Raw genomic sequence first — 9,285 nt, 5'->3', positions numbered from 1 at the left:
GTATAAACATCCTAGAAGCTAATCAAGATGAATGTCCATTGTTGTATCACTGTCCCACAAACAAACCAGAAGGAATGCTCAATGAAGACCGTTGATAGTAAGTTTTTGTGCAAGCAAATCAGGATGAATCCTCAGTATACAGATTATCTGGAGGAGCCTTGTGTTACAAAAAATGGCAGAGTTTACCCCAGCATGCCTTTTCAGATTTCAGTGGGATGATCCTATGGCATGGTCTGAAGGCACATGAGGCCACCACCTTGCTGAAGTCAAGCAACTCTGGGACTGACTGGTCAGCACCTGGATGGGAGACTAACTGGGAACTAACATGTGCACTACCTTTGGTTTTATGGCAGAAGACAGGTGGGATATAAGTGTAAGGAAACAAACACATGACTCTCAACAAAATTTCAAATTAAATCTCAAACAAAGTATTTTAAGCTTATTATTCATTGCTTTAGTTTATATATGCATGTCTACTAGCAGGCCAGTCCTACTATTAGACAGAGTGAGACAGCTGTCCTAGGCAGATGCTGAGGTAAGAGCATCCCCACAGATGATCATCCTGAGCCTTCCTCTGACTGTGTCCCTCTGCTAGCAGACAGAGCTGTATGTGGCATGTGGTCTACCCGATGCCCTCTAAGCTAACCTGCTGCCCTCAGGTGTGGTGGTGGTCACTCTAGAAGTAAAATTCAGCTGCCAGACAGGTCAGCTTCTGTATATGGAATGGGGAGGGGGTTCCATCATGTCCTTCATCTCGGGCAGCAAAATGCCCTGGGCTGGCCCTGTCTACCAATACCATAATGATTACAGAAATATCAGCGCAAGTCAAATAGTCTATTGCGGAGCTTGGAAAAGTTACTTTTTTGAACTACAACTCCCATCAGCCCAATCCAGTGGCCATGCTGGCTGGGGCTGATGGGAGTTGTAGTTCAAAAAAGTAACTTTTCCAAGCTATTGTTCTACTATTTTTTTTTAATAACAGTAGATATTTCTAAGAAATAATAGCGTAGGGTCTGAAACAGAAAGGAGGGTGGCAGTGGCCCCTTCCTACTCTTCTTAAATTTTAGTCTTGACCTGAGGAAAATAGTAAATGAGAGCTATGTGCCTCTGTATTCTATAGTGTCATTATATACTTTATTCACTAGATGGCGCTGGACTTGGCTATATCTGGGTGAAGCTACAAGTAACAGGAGTCTTCTGTTCCTGTTTAAAGTTTTACTGAAATAAATAAAGTTATTCTCTACTGTACTGACAGCCTCATTTCCTAGGAATTCTATAAAGAAAAATAATATGTTGTCTGGAAAAATGTAAATGTACTGCCTTCAAGTCGATTCTGACTTATGGCAACCCTATGAATAGGGTTTTCGTGGTAAGCGGTTTTCAGAGGACCATTCCCTTCCTCTGAGACTGAGAGGCAGCGACTGGCCCAAGGTCACCCAGTGCTCTTCATGGCCGTGTGGGGATTCGAACCTTGGTCTCCCTGGTCATAATCCAACACTCTACCACTACGCCATGCTGGCTTTCTTGCTGTCTGGAAGGGGATAGAATAACCAGATTTTCAGTTGGGTATACTGAAATGGAAATGAGAGGACTTAACAACTGATGGAAAGAGACTGAGAGGAGATATTTTTAAAATGTTAGAATATCTTAAGAGATTTAAACAATGGTTTCTGACACAATGTGTTTAGGCCGACCCATTGAAGTGGCTTTAGTTCTTCTTTCTCTAGTCCTTCATGATGATGAGTCACTGGAAAACTGAGTTTTGGAACCCAGAAATTTAGAATATTTTCAGATTTGAGGGGTTGCTGGATTTATATTGATCTGCAATTTCAGAGTAACTAATAGCCAGCTATAACTATTTATTAATAGCTAATAACTAATAGCTATGAATCATAGTATGAGCCCGGTGATTGATCCCCAAGGCACTTCACTCCCATTCCAGCAGATTAGCCCATATGCATGGTCGGTCACCGGAATATTTTGTCACAAGTACAGCCTGCAGTTTTCCATTGTCATCTTCCAAATGTGATGTGTTTTGTGATATTCAGGATTCAAGCTTCTAATTAGGTCAACTGTTCTCTCTTGTCACAGCAGATCTTTGTTTCTTTTGAAAGTGAGTGAGCAGTAAAATGACCCACCCCTTGGCTTCTATTGGCTGAGCTGCTCTTATAAGCCTCATTCACATATTATGCTTAATATTCCCATGTATTTTAATATACCAAGCGTTCAGAACCCATTAGGAGGTCAACATTGTGCCAGCCTACAAGGTTTGAACTCACTCTGAACTAAAGCTGCCATTTTGAAGCAACACCAGGATGAGTGACATATTGATTTTATTTATTTTTTAATTACATTTATATCCCATCCTTTCTCTAAGGAGGTTCTTCTTCCTTGCCCAAGTTATGCTCTTTTAAGTACTGTAGATCTCTGTGAAAGAATTAAGTGCATGCTTTGCAATATTTCCCATTGAAATCAGTGGAACTTTAAGCTCTCAACAAAGCTGTCTGACTTTATGACATACGTTTAGGAAATTGTGCACTATGTACAAGGAAGACCTAATGCTTCTAGGGTTTCCTTCTGTGGAGGCAGCTGTGCTATAAAATAAATTATTAACAGGAGAAGGCAGTGTCTTCCGCCGCCACCACCAGCATGCACACAAACCACTTTGCTAAGTTATTTATCACAGTTTTATCAGGCCCTTCCATGAAAGGATCTGAGGGCAGTACATATAGACCCTCCCCCATTTTAGCTTCACAACAACCCTGTGAGGTGGGTTAGACAGAGAGTCAGCGGATGGCTCAAGTTTAGCCAAAATGCATCATTGCTGACTGGGGATTTCAACTTGGGGCTTCCTACTCCTAGTCCAACATCCTAACTATGATTACACCACCCTTGTGTGGCTACTTATAGAGAACTGAAACCAATGGCTAAAGGGTTGCATTAGCTGTGTGTACATTCACCGCTGTGGGACTATGCAAGGTATCCCCTCCCTCTCAATAATAAACAAATAATCCAAATAATCCAAAATCTGATTAATTGCAGTCTAGCCACTCCAGTACTGGGATTGCACATTAAGCAAGTATACATGGCAATTATAAAAATATCATCTGTGCCCACTGGTAGAAAGTGCTTTGACACACCGTAGCTTTGGTGCTGGGATCTCTTGGCCCATTTATTTCTTGTATTAGTTTGACCTTTATACACTAGCGGCTGAAATGTGTGAACTCAGGACTTGACTGAAAACTGCAAGCTCCTCTTTAATTGCCAGGGGCTTGGAGCATCACAATTTTAATGCATCAGGGCTCAGTCAGATCATGCCTTGTAATTCAGTTTTATATTTGAAAGACAGAAGTGACTGTGGAGACAGAGTTCTCTTTTATTTCTTGTGTTTTAGCTTCCAGGTAAGTATATAGGATGCTGGCTCAAGCAAACAACTTATATTATTATTATTATTATTATTATTATTATTATTATTATTATTATTATTATTATTATTATTATTATTATTATTATTATTAAATGCACACCCTGGCTTTCTTCTTAGATCAGAGCTCATAGTTAGGTATACTTTATTGACTATTATTCGTCACTGTTAGATCTAAATTTGTAGAGCCAGCTCTGTTTTATGCATAATTAGAATCCAATTCTAAGCATGTTTACTCAGAAGTTTCATTGAACTCAATAGGCCAGTTCTTAGTAAGAGTGCATAGACAGGACTGCAGCCCAGTCTAATAGTTGTGTTTAATAATAAGTTATCAGCTTGTCTCTCTCTCTCGTTTATGTATTTATTAAATTCATATCCTGCTTTTCCATGTAGTGGTTAAGGTGTTGGACTACAACCTGGGAGACCAGGGTTCGAATCCCCACATAGCCATAAAGCTCACTGGGTGACCTTGGGCCAGTCACTGCCTCTCAGCCTCGTGAAAACCCTATTCATAGGGTCGCCATAAGTCAGAATCGACTTGAAGGCAGTACATTTACATTTTTTAACACCCAAGATGGCTAACAGTAACATTTGACATAGTAAAATAAAAGCAGTCATAACAAACAGCCACACTGTTACTTATTTCTGAGATGTATATACTGTGTCCCCTCAAAAAGTTATTTTTTGTAATGAAAGATTGTATGCTGATGAACAGCTCTTGTACATTGAATTGAGTAAACTGGTAAACTTACGCATGCTTCTTTGAATGATTTCCTGTTAAGTGGAAGAAGCTGGAGTTGGCCTGCTTGTTAATCACAAGGGAAAGAGAAAGGAATGTGCGAAAAGAGAAAGAAACCATTTTAATATCTTGGGTTACTGTAAAAGTGTTTGTAGGACTATATTATACAATTGGTGAATTATGTAATTTGTAAGTTTTAATGTTTGCATTTTGTGTAAATACGTTTTCATGCATTTATAAAATGCAGTTCAAATAAAATATGACAAAGAGAAAGAGAAGCTCTTTCTGGATTCTGTAAGAGGCTGCTCAGTGTGTTTTCTCCCCAACAATCAAAAGCAGCGGGGAAATTTCTATGGCTAAGTCACAATAATATAAAATAGTTCTCACACCATGACATTAAAAAAGAAAGACCCACACTGGCATATATCATAAGCATTACTTCTTTGTGGAATTTATCAGTCTGCGTGCCAGCTGGGGGTGGGGGAGATATTTGGTTCTTTTCAGATTTTAATGCAAACCTACCTAATTTGCACTTTCTGAAACAATTTTGTGAGACAGTTCTCTAACCAGATAATGTGTTTAAAAATGTATACCAGGAGAAATGGTGCATAAAAATGCATGTATTTCAGAAAATAACATAGGAAAATACATAATATTAGGGGAAATTGCTTGCAAAAATGTGTAGATCAGACAGCATTGCATACAAAAATGTGTATATTAGGAGAAATTTGCACTAAAATGCTGGCAAATTAACATGGGAATTTTTTAAAAAAATTGAAAACGGATGCAGTAATGTGGAGATCTGAGCTTAACACCAGATAAATGAGAAACTGAAGGAAACCAAAATTGACAGTTTTAGCCATCCTTACTAGTGTTGGTGTGAGTCCAATACATGGAATCATGTATTCAGGGTTTAGTATATGGTAAATGTCTGCGAGTGCCTTGAGGGGCCATTTGGTCTGTGAATCTCTAGCAGTGGTGCTTCTATATTGCTGCTTCATCAATCAAAATTATAGTTAGTTGGTGGTCGGTAAATCACAACTGTGGATTCTACACCATCCTCATTATTACGATAATGTTGAACCCTGAGACATGTTGTAGTATTATCGTAGAGCTTGGAAAAGTTACTTTTTTGAACTACAACTCCCATCAGCCCCAGCCAGCATGGACACTGGATTGGGCTGATGGAAGTTGTAGTTCAAAAAAGTAACTTTTCCAAGCTCTGGTTATGTAATTACCTTTCTTCCTGGCTATGCATTTTATATGTCCACTTCTAGTTAGGCAGCCCTACTGAACTTGAGCAGATATCCATATTTAGACAATGCCTGTTTCAGAAACTGGATAAATCAAAATAAAAAATGGTGCCTCTCTCATAATACTAGATCTCAGGGCATCCAATGAAACTGAATGCTGGAAGATTCAGGAAAAATAAAAGGAAGTGCTTGTCTACACAGCATGTAGTTGAACTGTGGAATTTGATCCCACAAGAGGCAGTATCATGATGGCCAGAATGTTGGATGGCTTTTAACAAGGATTAGACAAACTCATGGAGATAAGACTAACAATAGTGGTATGTGCCACCTCCATTGTTGAAGGCAACATGCCTCTGAATATCAGAAGCTGGGAATCGCAGGTGGGGAGGGTGCTGTAGTGTTCAGGTTCTGCTTTCGGGCTTTCCATAGACATCTGGTTGGCCACTGAGAACAGAGCGTTGGACTAGATGGGCCTCTGGCCTGATCCAGCAGGGCTCTTCTTAACATGATTTTTTCTCCTTTAATACATTTTCAAGATATACATTCTTTAATGAATAGCTTGTGCAGTAGTTTTAAAAAAAATTCTATTTATTTATTTATTGAATTTATTAGTTGCCATCTGGCTGGTTATCCAGCCACTCTGGGCGACGTACAAAATAGTTCTAGGAACTTTAGTATTCCTCAGGACCTTATCAGGGGTTTCTCATTGAGAAGATCAGTAATGGTGGAAAAGCTGCTCAGAAAAAATGGAAAGACAGGCACATTTCATTCATCTGGATAACAGCCGAGAGGCATGGCTGATGCCCCATGCAAACTGATAGGCTGTGTTTTGATGCACCCAGAATCTCTGTGGGTTCCTTCAGAATGTCAATATTTTGCAGGAGGGATTTAAGCACATACTGGAACTTTAGGTTTGCGAATTTAAACTGGATTAAATTAAGTGGATTTTATCGCAGATTTTTTGCAGTTTGGAAAGTAATGGGGAAATGCATTGAAAAGTATGAGATGAAAGAATGATTAATGGAAAGATGTGTAAACACCCCACAAAGAAATCAAGATAAATGCTTATTGCCATATAATCATCCCATGAACAAATCAGAATGAATGCCCAATAAAGACTAGACATAGGGTAGAGACACACTTACTATTCTGCTGGTTCCAGTGTGTCTCCACCTCTCTTTTCTGAAAACAAGGGCACATGATGCTAGTCACACTCCACCCCTTTTTACTGTAAAACCTGGTGGGATCAGATCAACTGTTGTTTTTTACAAAAATTAAGCTTCAAACAGATTTCGTAGCCAATTGGCAGATCAATCCATTGCCCTTCCAGGTGCAGCCAATGGAAATGATTTTCTGTAGGCAACTAGTGTGTTCACTGCCATAGTCTAACCTTATAAGCTTTGTGCAAGCAAATCAGGATGAATGTTGAATAAACAGGTTGTCTGGAGGAGTGCAGTCCCTGTCTGTTGATATTAAATATAGATATTTTATGTTCTAGAAAAAACAGGTGCTAACAAATTATAAATCAGCAGTTCAACAAGGAGCCGACCTAATTAACCCTTCCGCCAAATCAATAAGGAAGCATTCAGTATTTTTGATAATTGTATCATAAATTTGGGGAAATGTGATCCCATTAGGGAGTTGCCAGTAATGCTCTGAAGTTAATAATGTTGTCTGTTCTCTATTCTTCAAGATTTTAGAGGTCAGTACAAGAATATAAAGGTGACACAGAATTATTTTTTGTAATGTTGCCAGAAGCTCCATATTGGAAAAACATGCTTTTTAAAAACTCCCATGCTGTTGCATCCTGTAAGATGAAAAGCTACCCCAGAGAATATCAGTAAATATAGAAGCCAAACCGAGAAATGATTGCATTTGTGAAAGTTTCCTTTTGGGAAGGTTTAAACTGATATTTCTAAGTACAAAGGACAATTAAATAACTTCTCCAGACCCTGGGTGTTGTCAAGGAAGACAGAAACGTTCTAGTCAAGAGAATATACTGCCAGATGTGAAATCTCCATTGCAAATTTAACTTCAGCTGTCTAAAGGCTGCAATCAAGAAGCTAGATCTCAAGATGAGCCTGCCATCTGCAATATAGGATTTTAAATGTATAATGCAAGCTTGTTTTTTACTGGGTTTTTGTAAGGATTACTGAGATAGTGTATGTGAGAATCATTGAAACTTTGGGTAAAAACACTATAACAGCACAATCCTGTTCATGTCTACTTAGAAGAAGTAAGTCCCATTGAGCTCAGTAGGAATTACTTCCAGCCAAGCAGGTACAGGATTGCAGCCTAAGACTATTAATTATTAGTATGTTTATGGGCCAATACACATACAAAGCAATAGTGCAAATACTTTATGGGGATTCATTTAATATTTCAGGACTTTGTCCCAACATCTCTGTAAATAGCATTGCTATAACTGAAAAGAGAATCCTCATTTGTGTCCTACCTCCCAAACTTTGTTTGTCTTTGTTTGCAGAGAGAAAATATCAGTACATTGTGCATCGAGTTGTTCATTGTGTGTGCAAAGGACAATGATTAAACCTTGTTTCTTTCATCTTAGGATGGCTGGAATGAAGAGTGCCATGCAATTTGAAAGGACTAATGGGACGCTGCCAAAGATTACAAGATGAGAAACCGTTCAGAAGAGAAGAGAGACTCAAACTTTAACCGTTAGTGGGAATGGGAACTCTATGAAAGCAAAAAGACTAGATTTCTTTAAATTAAAACTGAAAACAAACCTAATGCATTGAATTGGCTTTTTTATATATAAGGGAGATTCAGGCTGCACTCCAGAATCTAATCCACTTGTCTAGGAGTAAGTCCCATTGAACTCAAAAGGACTTGCTTCTTAGGGCCTCTCCAGATATCCGTTTTATTGTGCACTCATTATGATTTGTGTTCATAATGGTATTGAGGCAGTGATATATGATCCTGCTGTCAATATCATTTGCACCTGCAAACTTTTGGGGCTGACATGCTGCTTCATTTCCAACTGGTCCATGTCCCAAAACAATGAAGAACCAGATGCAAAGCAGGAGGGTGGGGCTCCTTATGTACCTTTTAACAAGTGTAGAATAGGAAATGTCAGCAGGTACAACTTGCAATGCAAGGCAGAGAACAGCTGTACTTGCAGTAATTCTTGGCTTCACACAGACATTAAAAGTACTGGGACCTGGAGCCTCCTGTGCATTGGTCACACTAGGCCAGAAGCTTTCAATCTTTTCACCTTGAGGGCACCTTTTCCCACATTGATTTTTTCTGCTGAAGACTTCTTGCATCGCAGATCTGGAATCCCATGCATTGCACAAGATTCTGGGGCACATTCTAGGGGGCATACACTCAGTTTACATGGAGCACTGGCAATAAGGCTTGCTGAGTCACATTGTTGCCCTGTACAAATGAGAACAGCCTTCCCCAACCTGGTGCCCTCCAGATGTTTTAGACTACAATGCCCACTATAATCATTAGCCAAGCTAGCTGGGACACCAGATGGGGGGCTGCACTTAGAACATATTCAGTGCTCCCCTGTGGCTGCAAACTGTGGGGCAAAATGGTTAGGAGAGTTGATGTGGTATCACTGAACATCTCATTGAGGACCCCCTGATAATTTTCTTTAAAAGCCACAACCCCATGTAGCCAATGGGTGGTTCCCCTAGTCGAGTATGCTTCTCTAATAGCCATATTCTCAGATGTTGCAGCACAAGGTATCAACAAAGTGGTCCAGTCCCTTCCAGTTTTGCAGATTAAGGCTGTGTGACATCATCGTGGGAGACAGGAAAAGGTTGGGAGACATAGACCTGGTGCTAAATGGGGTAAAATTGCCCCTGAAGGACCAGGTCCGCAGCCTCGGGGTCATCCTT

General features: G+C 39.6%; 1 protein-coding gene across 1 annotated transcript in view; it reads left to right on the top strand.

Moving 5' to 3' along the window:
- The window catches only part of CDC14A (cell division cycle 14A), a 159,437-nt gene extending 151,362 nt beyond the window's left edge, over positions 1–8,075 (top strand). The window contains exon 15 of the mRNA XM_061633833.1: positions 7,986–8,075. Within this exon, the coding sequence (XP_061489817.1) occupies positions 7,986–8,055 (70 nt within the window). The 3' untranslated portion in view covers positions 8,056–8,075. The remainder of the gene's footprint in view (positions 1–7,985) is intronic.
- Positions 8,076–9,285: the final 1,210 nt, after the last annotated feature.

This window comes from Rhineura floridana, chromosome 6 (genome assembly GCF_030035675.1).
Source record: "Rhineura floridana isolate rRhiFlo1 chromosome 6, rRhiFlo1.hap2, whole genome shotgun sequence".
NCBI lineage: Eukaryota > Metazoa > Chordata > Lepidosauria > Squamata > Rhineuridae > Rhineura > Rhineura floridana.
The sequence above is the reverse complement of the archived record's forward strand: the minus strand, read 5'-3'. Positions and strand labels throughout refer to the sequence as shown.